This window comes from Pelobates fuscus, chromosome 2, assembly GCF_036172605.1.
Source record: "Pelobates fuscus isolate aPelFus1 chromosome 2, aPelFus1.pri, whole genome shotgun sequence".
NCBI classification, from domain to species: Eukaryota; Metazoa; Chordata; class Amphibia; order Anura; family Pelobatidae; genus Pelobates; species Pelobates fuscus.
The window spans coordinates 378,731,394-378,748,987 of record NC_086318.1 but is presented as its reverse complement, the minus strand read 5'-3'; the positions used below and the strand labels follow the sequence as shown (position 1 = coordinate 378,748,987).

General features: G+C 42.1%; 1 protein-coding gene across 1 annotated transcript in view; it reads left to right on the top strand.

Annotated features, from left to right (window-relative positions):
- The window catches only part of USP34 (ubiquitin specific peptidase 34), a 132,457-nt gene that overhangs the window by 50,066 nt on the left and 64,797 nt on the right, over nt 1-17,594 (top strand). The window contains exons 10-15 of the mRNA XM_063443750.1: nt 103-195; nt 7,059-7,184; nt 8,078-8,207; nt 9,589-9,719; nt 13,210-13,820; nt 16,847-17,061. Of these exons, the coding sequence (XP_063299820.1) occupies nt 103-195; nt 7,059-7,184; nt 8,078-8,207; nt 9,589-9,719; nt 13,210-13,820; nt 16,847-17,061 (1,306 nt within the window). The remainder of the gene's footprint in view (nt 1-102; nt 196-7,058; nt 7,185-8,077; nt 8,208-9,588; nt 9,720-13,209; nt 13,821-16,846; nt 17,062-17,594) is intronic.

Here is a 17,594-nt window from a genome sequence, read left to right as displayed (position 1 = left end):
ATTATAGTGTATCCTTTTGAAATGGGTTAATCTGAAAATTCATGAATATTTATTACAGCATATCTGTAAATGATGGCATATCCGTTTATTTTTTTTTTCCAGATCATTAAGCAGTGCCAAGTTATCCTGAATTTTCTAGCGGCAGAAGGTCGGCTGAGTACACAACACATCGATTGTATTTGGGCGGCTGCACAGGTACTAGAATTGCGTTGGCTCTGTTAACCTGACCACGACGTAGAATTGAAATTAATGGGAACTCTAGACACTTTTGGTCATGGTGCCTGGAGCCTGTACCTGAAATGAAATGCTGCATTAAAGAATTTAACCCCGCAGCAGCCGGCGGTGTAATTCCACCTCCGCCAGAAGTATTGGGGCCTCATTAGCCAGCCCAGGACCAGCCAGTTAAGGGGTAGCTAATATGAATTCTATGCATGTTTGGTATCTGTAATCAGCAACCTAGTGTGCTAGTGACTGACAGCCAGTGGATGCATGTTAAGGAGAATTGAGCGGAGGGCGAACTTGCCTTGCGTTGGTGCTGGAAAGGAATGAGTTTTTGAGGAGGAAGCAGGTTAGGAGAGGTTATTCTAAACAAAATGGTGTTTTTTTTTTTTTTTTAAATGCTGTTTTTTCTTTGGATTACTCCCTTTAGTTAGTAGTTTTGATTCAAGGTGAGTGACTTTATTTCTGTCCCTAAGAACACCTCTAGTTGCTTTTACTCACTATTCAGTCCTTGCAGGACAGATGTTACATTCCTCACACTCTGCCTGGAAATGCAGATTGCTCCCCATAGATATGCATTGGGATAATGCATCTCTATAAGAACATGCCGATTGGTGCAGAGTGGTGACTGCATGCACAATAGGGCCTTCAATACTTCTCAGCGTGGGGGAATTAATGGCTGCGGGATGGCAAGTAATTCTTCTTCTATATTTTAGTATTGGTGAGGCCTATATCTGAACCGTAAACAAGTACCTATATTATTAGAAATACTCAATTGTATATCTAATACTATATTGCTCCTTCAATGCTTGGTTTAATATTGGAACTCAAATTATATTGGGTAAAATCCATGCAAGTCCTCACCACATAGAAAATGTGTCTTGTGTCTCCATCGTAGAGTAAAAGTAGTGCATATTTCAGAGGTCCATGATGCTATAAAAGTAGAACAGTTTCCCCTGGACGTCTGCAAGCTTGGTGTTCTAGAGTGGTCTGTGATATCTTTTTATAAGCCCTATCTTGAATGAGTAGGTAAAGGACATGATTATTTTAGAAGCATGGGTGAAAACATTATTTTAAATGAATGAATGAAAAGCTGTCCACTGTTCTGTATATTTAAGAATGCTGTGTTGGTGTGTACATATTGAAAGTAAACGGATTCTTCACATTTGCACTCCTCTGGATAACCACATCCACATAATGTGTTTCTCTTGGAGTTCTTTGTATCACTGTGAATATGTAGTTAAAATTAGCTGGAATGACTTAAGCTTGACCTCGGATCTACATTTGCAGATCATTTGTTATTAAAAGTTTGAGTTCTGATCAAAGGATATTTCCTTAGTGGAAAATCTATCTGAAATTCAATCTCTGTGTAAGATGCAGAAAACATTGGTATTTTCCCTGTATTTATGATGAAACTGCTCTTACCTTGTAGCACAGCATGAAACGAGCGGTCAAAGATGAGTTTTGCGTTAATCTAGTCCAGTAGTGCTGCTAACCGTCCCTCACCACAGCTCTACCCTGCATCTGGGAGGCCATTACTGCTTAAAGCGGCACTGTCATGCCGAATTCCGTTTTTTTTTTAACCCCCCTCCCGCCTCAACTACATCCAATCGACCCCCTAGTCATCCCCAAATGCCCCTATGCCCCCCACATTACCTATTTTTTATTCTTTATTTTCTGCCCGATCTTTATTCAGGGCGCCGCCATCTTTGTGTGGGTAGGTGAAGTCCCTGTGGGAAACGTCATCTACCCACACTAGATAGCCCTGAGATTCCCGCACATGCCCAGTGAAACACCTGGACATGCGAACGGGAATTTCACCTATTCATTCATTCATCAGACAGACGAATGAATGAATAGAAAAAATCAGACGAACAAACTAACACTGTGTATCAGTGTTAGTTTGTTCGTTCAGTTTATTACAAGGAGGGAGCTACCGGCGTGCAGCTCCCTCCTTGTAATATGTAACTATAGAAGCGGCAGGGAGCAGAGCTCCCCACCACTTCATAAGCCCCCCAGGTCCCCCCCTCACTCTATGGGGGTCAATATGACCCCCATAATAGCACAAGGGAGATTAAAATCTCCCCAATGCCCCTACTCGCTATATCGCGAGTAGGGGCATGTCCACTAAACAGTGAGCAGCCTGTGGCTGCTCACTGTAAAAAAAAAAAAAAAAAAGGGTAATAAGGGGGGGACGGGGGGCCTACTGTCCTCCCCCGCCGGCCCCCACCCCTGGACGGCGGGTGGGGGCCATAATGGGAATGAGGGGGGACCTACTGTCCTCCCCTCAGGCCCCCACCCCTGGGCGGCGGGTGGGGGCCATAATAGTAATAAGGGGGGGGGGACCTACTGTCCTCCACCCCCCGGCCCCCACCCCTGGGCGGCGGGTGGGGGCCATAATAGTAATGGGGGGGGGGACCTACTGTCCTCCACCCCCCGGCCCCCACCCCTGGGCGGCGGGTGGGGGCCATAATAGTAATAAGGGGGGGGGACCTACTGTCCTCCAGCCCCCGGCCCCCACCCCTGGGCGGCGGGTGGGGGCCCTAATGGAAAAAAGGGGGGGGGACCTACTGTCCTCCCCCCCGGCCCCCACCCCTGGGCGGCGGGTGGGGGCCATAATAGTAATAAGAGGGGGGGACCTACTGTCCTCCAGCCCCCGGCCCCCACCCCTGGGCGGCGGGTGGGGGCCCTAATGGAAAAAAGGGGGGGGGACCTACTGTCCTCCCCCCGGCCCCCACCCCTGGGCGGCGGGTGGGGGCCATAATAGTAATAAGGGGGGGGGGGAATCTACTGTCCTTCCCCACCCCTGGGCGGCGGGTGGGGGCCATAACGATAATGGGGGGGACCTACTGTCCTCCCCCCGCCCCCACCCCTGGGCGGCGGGTGGGGGCACTAAGTAAATTCCCCCCCCCCCCATCAAGGTGACTAGGGGTGCCCAAGCCCCTAGTCACCCAGCCCCCACCCAAATAAAAAATGCCCCTACCTACCCCCCTCACCCTAAAAAATAGTGAGGGGGGAATAAAATTGCTAACCTGTAAAGTAAAATTAAACTTACCATTCGACGTCTTCTTTTTTCTAAAATCTTCATTTTTCAGCCCCAAAAAAGGCCAAATAAAAAACCATCATAGCCGTCGAACTAAAAATAAAATAAAAAACCCGAGCGCAAAAAAAAAAACCCGACGAAAAAGAAAAAACCCGAGCGCACAAAAAAATAATCCATCTTCACCCATGGAGGGCTCCGCGCAGACTGAGCTCCGCAGGGCGGGGCAAGGCTTATAAAGCCTTGCCCCGCCCTGCAATTAGCCTAAGAACACTCTGATTGGTGGGTTTAAGCCAATCAGAGTGCTCTTTGTCATTTTACAAGCGTGGGAAAGTTCTTTGGAATTTTCCCACGCTTGTAAAATGTCACAGAGCACTGTGATTGGATGGCTTGAAATCCATCCAATCACAGTGCTCTGTGTCATTTTACAAGCGTGGGAAAGTTCTTTGGAATTTTCCCACGCTTGTAAAATGACACAGAGCCCTGTGATTGGATGGATTTCAAGCCATCCAATCACAGTGCTCTGTGTCATTTTACAAGCGTGGGAAAGTTCTTTGGAATTTTCCCACGCTTGTAAAATGACACAGAGCACTGTGATTGGATGGATTTCAAGCCATCCAATCACAGTGCTCTGTGTCATTTTACAAGCGTGGGAAAATTCCAAAGAACTTTCCCACGCTTGTAAAATGACAAAGAGCACTCTGATTGGCTTAAACCCACCAATCAGAGTGTTCTTAGGCTAATTGCAGGGCGGGGCAAGGCTTTATAAGCCTTGCCCCGCCCTGCGGAGCTCAGTCTGCGCGGAGCCCTCCATGGGTGAAGATGGATTATTTTTTTGTGCGCTCGGGTTTTTTCTTTTTCGTCGGGTTTTTTTTTTTGCGCTCGGGTTTTTTATTTTATTTTTAGTTCGACGGCTATGATGGTTTTTTATTTGGCCTTTTTTGGGGCTGAAAAATGAAGATTTTAGAAAAAAGAAGACGTCGAATGGTAAGTTTAATTTTACTTTACAGGTTAGCAATTTTATTCCCCCCTCACTATTTTTTAGGGTGAGGGGGGTAGGTAGGGGCATTTTTTATTTGGGTGGGGGCTGGGTGACTAGGGGCTTGGGCACCCCTAGTCACCTTGATGGGGGGGGGGGGGGGGGGATTTACTTAGTGCCGCCGCCCAGGGGTGGGGGCGGGGGGAGGACAGTAGGTCCCCCCCCCCATTATCGTTATGGCCCCCACCCGCCGCCCAGGGGTGGGGGCCGGGGGGGGGGGGGGGGAGGAAAGTAGATCCCCCCCCCCTTATTACTATTATGGCCCCCACCCGCCGCCCAGGGGTGGGGGCCGGGGGGGAGGACAGTAGGTCCCCCCCCCTTATTACTATTATGGCCCCCACCCACCGCCCAGGGGTGGGGGCCGGGGGGGAGGACAGTAGGTCCCGTCCCCCCCCCTTTTCCATTAGGGCCCCCACCCGCCGCCCAGGGGTGGGGGCCGGGGGCTGGAGGACAGTCGGTCCCCCCCCCCTTATTACTATTATGGCCCCCACCCGCCGCCCAGGGGTGGGGGCCGGGGGGGGGAGGACAGTAGGTCCCCCCCCCCTATTACTATTATGGCCCCCACCCGCCGCCCAGGGGTGGGGGCCGGGGGGTGGAGGACAGTAGGTCCCCCCCCCCTTATTACTATTATGGCCCCCACCCGCCGCCCAGGGGTGGGGGCCGGGGGGGGAGGACAGTAGGTCCCCCCCCCCCCCTTATTACTATTATGGCCCCCACCCGCCGGCCAGGGGTGGGGGCCGGGGGGGAGGACAGTAGGTCCCCCCCCTACTACTATTATGGCCCCCACCCGCCGCCGGGGGGGAGGACAGTAGGTCCCCCCCCCCCCTCATTATCTTTATGGCCCCCACCCACCGCTCAGGGGTGGGGGCCGGGGGGGGGGGGGACAATAGGTCTCCCTCCCTTATTTTACTTTACGGCCCCCACCCGTCATTTAGGGGTGGGGGGCAATATTTTTTTTCTACAGTGAGCAGCCACAGGCTCACTGCTTACTAGACATGCCCCTACTCGCGGTATAGCGAGTAGGGGCATATTATTTACTAATACCAAGTCATTTTTACTTGGTGTTAGTAAATTTGGCTGAAAGACCAATTTAGGTCTTTCAGCCTTTTAGTAGATAGCTCCCTGATACCGTGGGAATTAGGGAGTTATCTACTAAGCGGCTGCAAGATGCAGCCACAGCAATGAATAGGATCGGAGTTTCATTCATTTGAATGAAATTCCGATCCGAACAAAGTACCGAATTGCATCCTAACACCAATGGAGAAACGGTGCTCATTCTGTTAGGATGCAATTCGGCAGTTTTGCCGGCGTTCTGTCTAAGTGACAGGACTTTCGGCAATACTGACAGGAAGTATTGTGGGAACAGGGAGGAAAGCTAGGGATCATGGGAAAATTGCTCTGACCAGCGGAAATGAAGCACACTTTGCTCCTCCGCTGGTCAGAGCTGGTCAAGCAGAGGAATCCCATAAGACAAAGAGTCCCTACTTTGTCTTATGGTTTTAAAGAAAACTAAAGAAGACAGGAAGAAAAGAATAACAGATCCTGAGAGAGGGGGAGAAGAGGAAGAGGTTGAGGAAAGGTAAGTTCGGCATGACAGTGCCGCTTTAAGTTCTCGCAGCCAATCCATTGTCTCTCATAAAGATGCATTAGGATGTAGGGCACATGCGCACGGCAGTCACCACTGTGCATATCCATAAAGAAGCAGGGAATGAAAAACTTTTTTTTTGTCTTAGCAGCATTGCCTTTTACTTTTGTGTTGGGGCAAAGTGCAACCAGGAAGAGCATCCCCCCCTCCCCCGCTGTCTGACAGTGTGCAACCCAGACATTTTCTCAGATTTCTATTGAAATTGCCACTTTTTTATTAAGTTAGAAATTATTTTAACCCCTAAAGCAAACTGGAGAGCTTTTGGGTTTTGGCATGTACCCAATGCCCAAATATATTGTCACCAATGCTTTTATGAAGGACATTAGTAACAGAGCCAGGTTAATGTCTTACAAGATACTGTGTTGGTAAGGGGGAGTATATTCTAGGCTAGAGGTGATTTAATGCTGTCGATTATGTTGACACAATGGAAATGTTAGCACTTTAACCCCTTAAGGACACATGACATGTGTGACATGTCATGATTCCCTTTTATTCCAGAAGTTTGGTCCTTAGGGGGTTAAAGAGGCATTCTATCATTATTAAACACAGATTGAATCTTCGTGAAATACTTACATTGACTTTGTCAGAATTTCAATAAGATTCCAAACACAATCAAAAGGATAATTAGGGACTATTTTTGTCTTATGGTAAAGCCCAAAGCCCCATTTCTCCTCTGGAGCCTACTTTGACTTCAGTGCCGTACTCCGTAACTCCTGGCAGCAAAGTGTCAGGAGCTGAAAAGGGTAGATGGCAGTGTCTATTAGGGATAGGTTTAGGTAAGTTTATCTACCCTTTTCCTGCTCCTCAAGAATGGAATGCACCCTTGGGAGTCTTTGCAAAATGACTCCTAAAGGTGACACTCTTTAACTCATGTAGTGTTTTCTTTATTTATCTATAGGTATTTTTCTTTGTAACAGCTAACCCATGGCTAATTCACTAAAGAATGAATTTATAAATTGCCATATTTTAAGAATTGGGTTAAAATAGTGGCGTAGAAAATGCTTTCCTTGCAAAATATTATAAAGTGGGTATTTTGCCCTGTTCATTTATCATTTTACCATAGTTAACTGTGGGCCTGCTGAAATGTTTTAATTTTTTTTAAATTACTTTTGCAGCTCAAACATTGTAGTCGCTATATACATGACCTGTTCCCTTCATTGATTAAAAACTTGGATCCTGTGCCCTTGAGGCATCTGCTAAACCTTGTGTCATGCCTTCATCCCAGCGCACACACTGAACAGGTAAAGTAATTCAGTAGTTTAGACTGGATCTGACTGGCCTAGTTTGCTTATCTACAGTCATGGTTGGAAACATCTACTCTCAGTATGGGAATTTGAGATAAACAAACATTGTTACTATTGATAAAGAAATATTTGATTTTTTGTAATTTTTTTCTATTAAAATTTTATCCAGTTTAAAATGGCACAGGATTATTTGTTTCATAATCTTTCAGTTATTATTGGTCCTACTAGAATTGTCATGTGATGCTTTAGTCTCTGTACATTTCCTACTAAAACAAAGCCTGCAAACAGATCAGACAGAACTCAAATTATATGAATGAGCAGCATGAACTTATGTCACTGTGCTTGAATTCTCTGATGTGATAATGTCAATGCATCCTCTTTCAGTAAGCTTAATCAGTTGTAGGAAAAAGACACTCAACAAGTGAAATCCTAAATCCCAGTTATAGGAAAGTGAAAATCTTAACTGTAGAAAGAAAAGGAAAAGTAATTAACAAATATAGAAAGAAAGAAAGAAAGGATTCGTTTCACATAAACATAAGATATTCAGATCAACGTGTAGCTTTAAATTCTCTTGTTGGTTTTTTTTGTGTGGGGGGTTATATTTATGTAGCCACCATATAAAGTGGTGGTCAGATCCAGCCTGGGTTATCCCTTTAATTCAATACCTTGTCAAAATGTTGCTGAATGCAATCTCAGCTGACATAAATAAGAAATTAAAAACCAGTAGGGCATTAGATTTTAAACGTTGTCTTGCATAATTCTTTGTAAAATTGCTACAAATATTAGATTCTGAGCCCATAACACCCTGCTAGTTTTGTAGGAGTATGTGTAATTATATATTAAAAAAAAATAATGTTCTAATGATACTTTGTGTGCCTTTTTTCCCATAGACATTGTATTTGGCTTCGATGTTGATCAAGGCTCTCTGGAATAATGCACTAGCAGCCAAAGCTCAGCTTTCTAAACAAAGTTCCTTTGCATCGTTACTAAATACTAATTTACCAATGGGGAATAAGAAAGGTAAGCATGCCCCAGTAAACATGACTGCAGATATTTGAACTCAATTTTCCATGACCCACAGCCTGTCTAAACATCATGAGAAATGTAATCACTGTGCTTCACTTTTACTATTACAAAAGGTGTGCTTGTATATTCTACTGTTTTCTAATTATGAATACATACACTTTATTTTATCATTCAAAAGATGAGCATGTATACAGTGTATTTCTTATCATTGGAAAGGTCACTTTGTGTACTTTTGTATGTCTTTTAATTCGGTGAACTTGTGTACACTGTATTTACTTCAATTAGAAATTGGAGCATGTGTACACTATTACTTTAAAATAGGTGATTCTGTGTACACTGAGCATTTATGAAAACTATATGCACCTGTACAAATAAAGTCAATCAAGTATTAACACTACGCATTTAGCAATAAATGTAAATTCTATAATATAGGTCTACATGCATAGACTGACTTGTATGGACTTTTTATAATTTAGCGGTATAAAGATGTTTGTAAGCTGGCATAATTCTTCAGTCATTAATAGCTTGACATATAAATGTTACAATTATATATAATAAATATGCCCAATGAAAACAGATCACACCAGTTAATGCAGGGCTTCTCCACCACACATACACACACCAATTGTATACAAAAACAAAAAAACAAACAAGGGCCCAAGACACCTGTGAATTAACACACTATGCTATACATACCCTCAGAGAATAAAATAAATATTCAATAAAGGTTAGGGAAAATATGAAAGAGTATCATAGCATAGACCAGTTTATTCAGAGAACAACCAATTACAAAATGAGTTTGCACTCACAAAAGGAGATGCGAATATACAGGGGTATAGAATTTAAAAAACAAACAAAAAAAAAAACCACTTGTCTAAGGGACTAGAGTCGTAGCTTAATATACATGTCCGTCATGACAGTCTACTTGTCCTAGCTTGATAAAGACCCGCTGTGTTGAAATGTTGCTGTATTTGCTCCAATAAAGCTGCTATTTTGGCTATTACTTTGAGTGCCTGGGGCACTATTTTATTGTCCTGACACATCATATAATTTACAAATATTGGGGGGCCCTTGCTTAGGGCTGTGGACAGAGGACATTGACTAATTTTCACAAACTAAACCTAGATGGAAAAATGAAGGCAAAAATAGCAGATCTGTAAGTATTTTTTTTACTTTGCTTTAGTTAGAACATGGGTATTTTTGCTTCAATTTTGCAAAAATGCCATGTTTAGTGAGCTACCTTGAGTGTAGTCTCTCCTTTGTCATGTTATGTGCTGAATACGTGTGCCTGTGTGTATATAGCATAATGTATTAATTCACGGTGTCTGGTTCCCTTGTAAAAAAATTGTAAACAAAAAGTCCATCTTAATTTTAGGATCGCCAACTGCCAGTCCACAGAGCAGCGACAACAGTGATACTCATCACAGTGGAGGAAGTGACATTGAAATGGATGATCAAATAATGAACAGATCAAAGCATGTGCAGCAGCGACTGTCCGACACAGAGGTAAAGATTCCTTAATTTTGAATGTATTAAACAAAACAATATGTACTTTGCCATTCCACAACATTTTGTAGATGATACCTCTATTAAGAAGGCTTGTCCTGGAGACTATACATGCATGGTAAGCAATAATATATATTTGAAAAAAGGGACCACAAATTGTTAATTTTTATTTGGCTAGGCTGTTGTATTTTATTTAAAGCTCAAGGGGGCATAACAATCATCTACTTTAAAACGATTAACCAAATAAGATATAACTTTACTCTTTGTAAAGTTTTATATATTAAACGTCACCAAATTGCCAGTTAGTCCTAGATTACCTGACTGCCTTTTATTCTATTTATCACCAAGTCCTTGCTCTTAACTTAACTCTGATGATTACTTTTTGCCCCCACCGCCACAACTGGGGCGACAAAATCTTCCCCAGTGGAGGCCCACCACAGCCAAAGCCCTCTCAAAATATTTTGTAGATCCACTTTGCCAAACAGAGCTACGCCTCTAGGAGAAACCACTCCCCAATGTAAAACGTTTTAACAGTGCAAATTGAGCTTCTGGCACACTGTTTCTAAAGCTCCTAGGTCGCGTTACTCTAACCAGCTAAGCGTGGCACCCTCACAGACCACACTTACAGACTTTGTAAATTAATAGATTTAAATATTCTGTCATCATTCCCCATATACGCAAAATTAAAATGGATAAAACAGAGACCACCTTTATAAGCAATCCAGAATAATTATTTGTAATATTCTCAAGCCACTTACACCTTTCAATATATTGCCACATCTTCTTAAATTAAAACTCAGGCTTAGCCCATATATTCTGGCTGCAGATTTTTGCACGGCTCTTTTAATAAAAGAAATATAACCCAGATGTTTTATTACGGTACCTAGGAAATAACAAGGAATGACAGAATGAAGAGAAACCTCATATTATGCACATAAATCTGACTTCAAACAATAATGCTATCAACTCCAAAACCACAATATTTTGGCTGCTTCCATTGCTGATTCATTCCTAAAATATAAGAAGGTGAATCTTCTCTGTAACCTACACAAATTAAACAATTGCAAAAACCCTTTGAAATACGATTTAAAGGAGATACTGAAATATGACCCAGATAAGAACCTGCAACAGAGAGGTGAATGCCAAATTAGCCTGCAAAATAAAAATAAGCAAACCTCTTCAATAATGGTAGACAAAGGAATCCGCCTGCCTTTTCTAAGTGGTCCATTTTGGAAAATCTCAACCACATATCAACATTAGAACTCCTGACAATACATAATTAAATGGAAACTGTGACAACCTGACCTACTGATGAAACTAACTCACTAATCCTAAGTGCAGCACAAAGAACTAAAGAAATTGCAGCTGAAAACAAAAAAAAACTCAAATTGATCAATATAGACAACCTTGACATTGAGAACATCAAATAAATCCTATAACACAGAATGAGTGAATTTAACACCCCTAAAGTAAGCTTTTAACAATTGTTTAATTACAAATGCATGCACCACCACCTATAAAAATAATAATAATCATAATTAAAAAAATAAAAGACAATTAAGCAATCCCACTTGTCTTATTGACGCACACTGTTAATACCTTGAGTACATGTGGAAAGTTGTCTCAAAATGTCCACCAATTGGGTTGCACTGATTAAGTTATGAAACTTGTACCATTAATCCCATAAAAAGGCATAAGCAGTCCATGTGCCCAGCAAGTGCATTCATATGAATTGGACAGGTCACTGTTCTGTGCATCATCGAAAGACGCACAGGACACTGAGCATGCATTCCAAACCAGAAACAGCGTGAATCCTTTAGCAAAAACAATACTTTATTAGCTCTTTCCTGGCATTGGTACATTTATAGATAAGGAAGAAGACTTTCCAACTTCACTAGAGCCATTCTTTGGTGAATTGGATCTCTCCCCTGACTGGATCCTACTGCATGTCTATTATAGCAGCTCACTGCACTAAAAATACAAATACCACCAGCTGATTAGTTTGTCAGATAAGCAAAGCTACACCCCTAAAGTGTTTAATTTATTTTATATAAAAGCATTCAAATGGTTTTGAAGTGCTGAACAACCTACTACAAAAGGCTGACTTTCGTTCCCCCCAAAATGTACTAAAATATACAAAAAGGCTTATACCCATTATCCAATGAGCATGGAACAATTCTACACTACACTTCGGTTTTATTTAATTTTTTACCAAATGCAGAAGGAACAATAAATCTATATATCAGTCTCCAAATATTCTCCTTTACCTGAGCTCCTTATTGGACCCCTAATAGATCACTCTCTATGCTAACACTTCTATTCTGCAGTACCCTTAGAACATTACTACTACTCCCACTACACCAAGCCTGAGCTGGACGTCATTAACTACATCTATGAGAGGCTAACACTTCACAATTGACTAATTTTAACCATCAGCATTTCCTCATGCTCCCCACCAGAAGTACCGGCTCTGCCTTGAGCCTCCATGATTTCCAGTACTGGTATTTCCTCCAGCTCTAGCTCACTCATAGCATTAGAGCTTTCCTCAAGCCTCATGAACAAGTCTTCAGCAAAGCCCTCAATGCAACCTACACTTGTATATATCCAGGGCAAGAGGGCAGGCCCTCTGAACATCATCTTGCTCTTCAGGTGTTGTCCCTTTTAAATTCAGGAGAATCCAGTCTCCTAGCAACAGCACTGCCATCTACATCTGTTTCGCTAACTGGCTAAATCTGCCCAGCAACGGATTCCTTCATTCTAAACTACCTCACCTTAACACCACTATTAACCCTATCAAAGCCACCATACATATGCCATACGACACATAATGCCGGTGGCATTTATAACGAGAAGAATTGTTCGTCACTCCTTATTCAGTAGAGGTAAATCTTTAGCTGCAGCCTGTAAATTGACAGCACTTCAGTGTGTAATATTGAAGTAAATAATGTAATTATCTTAATGATACAAGTGCGGTCAAACATTGCCTCATATGTGGCTTGCCGTAAAAGGGGATACTACTACTAGGGCTAAATGTATGCTTGATAGTTCCTTCACTTTTGATTTGGGTAGTTTGATGGGACCATGACCCAAATAATCTTGGATACATTTGATGTTGGTGCATGTTTTTCCCTTTTCTTTCTGTTTTGTATCGTCACGTATGCATTTGAGATTAATTAAGAGTATCAGTTTAATTTATAACTAAATGTTATCCAATAATAAAAAATAAAAAGTGTATAAAACTCAAGGTTGTTCTGGCACAGCCTGGGGTGTGTTACAAATATCAGAAGACCCCATTACTTCATGTGCGTGCAGATAATTGAGTAATTATCTGAACCCGTGTGTGTTCAGAGCTTCTTGTAAACATTATACATACATAAGATGGAGCTTCTAAATACTTCTTGTAAACATGGTAATACTAATAGAGCAGGTATGCAGCAGACACACTTTAGCTATGAAAAAATGTATAACTTTTAATTTGTGTTTTTTTTAGGAATCCATGCAAGGGAGTTCAGATGAAACTGCTAACAGCGGTGAGGATGCTAGTAGTGGACCTGGAAGCAGCAGTGGGCACAGTGATGGGTCGAGTAATGAAGTAAACTCTAGCCACGCAAGTCAATCAGCTGGCAGCCCAGGGAGCGAGGTGCACTCTGAGGACATAGCTGATATGGAAGCCCTTAAAGAAGACGAGGAAGAGGATGAGCATTCTCATAACCCTTCAAAAAGCAGAGTGGCAGAAATGCAGAAGAGAAAGGCAGAATCTCAGTCAGGCATTTGTTTGGGAGAGTCACAGGGGCCAACAGATATGAGCACTTCAAATAATGGAAATGGAAAGGACTTGGTTTTTAATTCAGAATCCGTTCAAGCAGGAGACAGCCGCATTCGCATCTTGGATGGGGAAGAGCCTGAGCATGACATGACAGGAGAGATGAGTGGTGGTCACATGCAAGGTTCTCATGATACCTGCATAACCCGAACCGGAGACTTTCTTGGGGAAGCGATTGGAAACGAGCTATTTAATTGCAGACGGTTTATTGGTCCTCAGCATCACCACCACCACCATCATCACCATCACCACCACCATCACCATCATCATCATGAGGGGTAAGTTTCTTTCAATGATTATTAAAGTAACTGATCTAATGCCTGGGTTAATTGTTTTCCTTTTTAGTAACACGCGCCTGCTATAACAAATATTTAGTCCATATGCTCAATTACACTTCAATCTTGAGCGATTCTAGAGTATGCCAGTGTGCCATAATATTTTGTATGTGGGTTGGCATTTTTGTATTTGATGTGTGATTTCATGGGATTTTAAAATGCTGGTTTTTAATGTTCTTTCAATGTTATACCAAATGTGTTTTTTGGGGGCTTTCCTGATGATGCACTTTATTGTAATTTTGTGTGGTGATGGATATAGAAAAATATCTACTTAGGGATTTCATTATTAGTTCAATAAATTATATTTACTGTGGTGTTTTTGCTTTTAATGATACAGTTTGTGATGCAAACATTAGTTGCTGCCAGGTTCATTTATTTTTAATCTTATTTTTTTACATTTATTTTGTGCTTTAAACTTGGAATTTTTCATGTTGCCCTCTACGCACAAATACAATATATGTAACCATCTCTTAACATAAAATGTATAACTATATTTTCATAACAAATTACATTGCTAGTGATCGACGCAAGGCTCAACAATTATTTTTGCCCACTAGCCCTAAATGTATTCTTTGGACTCCTCCCAATACATGTGAGGCTCTTAACTTTGGTTTAAAAACCAAGCTTTCACCTGATATCTGGCAAGAGTGCGGTTACAAGAAGGAATTTGGCAACCTAAATGCTTTTAAAATAAGTTGGCATTTACCTGATTCTCTATCTTTCATGTCTTGGTGCTGACCTGCTTATCTTGGTTCCATTTGAACTACTTGTTTCTTGTGACCCCTTTGGCAGGTCTTCTTCCCACCATAAGTTAGCATTGTGTACATCCAAACGTCCCCTTAGAGCCTGAACCTGGTGCTCAAGGTGCCTCAGTATGCTCATATTGTACCTATACCTTCACTAGATTTGCAGTTGTTGTCTCAGAAGGTGTTATTTTGTTTGGAAGTTTACTCGGTGTTTACAAGTGTTTGTGAACTTTAATATTTCTCGCTAATGGTTTTTCATAAGGATCGCGCAGTCCTGGGAACTGATTAAAATTTTTTTTTTTTCTTTCTCAAAGATTGTCTCCTCTGTTCATATGAAATGGAGGTCATCACTTAGTTGGAAGTTAACTTCTGTTTTCCCATGTGATGCTCAGTTTTCTTTAACATTTGTAGAAAATGTTGTCATAATCCTGTTCAACACAGGCAGGACACACATTATGTTTAACCCCTTAAGGACCAAACTTCTGGAATAAAAGGGAATCATGACATGTTACACATGTCATGTGTCCTTAAGGGGTTAATTTCCTCAACTTGTAATTTTTTTTCCAATGCTGGCTGCCAGATGGTAAGGGCAGAGCTTATAGCAATGATTACCTGGGAGCCAAGATGGAGGCACCCAGCTGCATAAAGCTGTGGATAAAATTGGATAAAAAGGTGTTTAATTCCACATTTAAAGGAACACTATAGGCACCCAGACCATTTGAGCTGAAGTTGTCTGGGTACAGTGTCACTATTGCCCTAAGTCCTGCAATATAAAACATTGCAGTTTTAGAGAATAGCTTCATATTGTAGTACTAAGACCGCCTCTATTTGCTGTCTACCAGACAGAAACTAGAGGCGCTCTGGGAGTTTACTGGACTCCAAGTCGCCTAACTGACGCTGGACTTCCTCACGCTTTGCATGACGACATCCAGCATCCATGAAATCCCCATTGGAAAACATTGAGGCAATGCTTCCCATGGGGAGTGCTTAATGTGCTCGCCATGTGAATTAGGTCCCCTTGTCGGATGAGGCGGAGCACTGACACAGTGCTGAGGGACATTGGTACTGGAAATGGGCAAGTGAATCCTTTTTTTTTTTTTTTTTTTTTTTTTTTTGAAACCCTTACTGTGAGGGAGGGGCGGTCCGTGAGCTGTGACTACCTTGTGGGTGTTTCACCATGAGGCTTCTATCCAAGCAAGTCATCTTGGCATACATTTTCAAAATGTTATCCTTTTAGGATTTTTGTGTCCTGTTGATGCTGCTTTTGGCAGCAAAGTGCTTGTGGAGTTGTTAAGTCACTGTCATTACCCACCCTGTATTTTGAGCTGGCCTTGTGCCCACTTTGCTTGAGTTTAAAGGAACACTTTAGAGTCAGCAGCACATTCTTGCTCTTAGTGTTAGAAAATACAATTTACCCCTCCCCTTTTGCCTCCGTAAATATGGTAATATCTTGCCTTTATTCCAGTCTGTTGGTGCTGGCTCTGCCCCTGATTTGCCTCCTTGGCTGACATAGGAAAGCATTGGATTGGCAGAGATTGTTCAATCCTTATGATCTCAGCCAGGAAGGTGGCGCCCTGGACAATCCACAACAAAGTTCAGTGTCTCCGTGCAGCACTGCCCCTTTTCTATGAAAAGACCACATTTATGGCAAAAAGCCAACAGGGTCTGATTATACTCACCAGAACCATTACATGAAGCTGTAGTTCTGGTGACTATAGTGTTCCTTTAAACTCATGCACTACAACACATAGATTCTCACTTTTGATGAGTTGGAAAACCAAATTTGTGTCTAAATTGTGTGCACAAACATGCTAGGATTTGTTGGATTCTCTGAGTGTTGTGGGAGGTAAGCAATCTGCTGGTTTGTTATTTATTTCCCTGCACAAGTATTATTGACTGCTTTGACACTAGAATAAATTCTGTAAATTTCTTCACCATAGCACTACATGTACTGGTGGTGTTCGGTCACATTCATGCACAAGCCTCAATAGAATGAACTTGAGTGCCCATATGCTGACACAACACTTTCCAAGCTGATGCATAAACAAATTGTACCCTGTAGCTCACTTACCAACGCATATTTAAACTCACCTGTATTCTCTCACATAAACATAGTGCAGTTATATTCTATGCTCTTTAGTATCCAGCTTGGTGTATGGGAGGTTGCTGTATATTATACACTGTAAAGTGATAGTTTGAATAAAGGTTCTTTGTGGATTTTAGGCATATGGTGGATGACATGCTGAGTGCAGATGATGTCAGTTGCAGTAGCTCACAAGTCAGCGCCAAGTCAGAGAAGAACATGGCAGACTTTGATGGTGAGGAATCTGGCTGCGAAGAAGAACTGGTACAAATAAATTCACATGCTGAGCTCACCTCTCACCTCCAACAACACCTCCCCAACCTGGCTTCTATTTACCATGAACATCTGAGTCAAGGTACGTTGAATGATCAATCAGATCTGCTTCTCAGAGGTTAGCTGGTTTCTAGTTGTACTCAAAGGTTTTTGTTTTTTTTAATCTTTAACTGGAATTCAAAGCGCAAACAACAAAGCCACATACAGGTTACGCAAAGGCTGAAAATGACAATTACAAGTTACAAATATTATCAAGTAACTTGAAGAGAACCTCAAATGAAGTTCTGTATGAGATGGATGATGGGCTGTGCTTATGAATGACACATACAGGGTTACAGTAGACGCGCCATGAGAACTAACCACCCTGGCAAGATGGAAGAATAAATTCAAATGAACTAAGAACTCGAGTAAACGAAAGCTGTTTTCATCACATATTTTGCTGTCGGAATCGTAAAATGTTCCCCCTTTCTAATTAAAGCCATTTTGCTCCTCCCCGTGACATAAGAAATGTTCTTTCCAACTGAATGATAGATTAATTTTTATGCATTGAAATAAATATATTTCTGGATTCTAGATAGGAGATGCTAGTGGGCTGACTGTTTCTGAGTAGGTTTC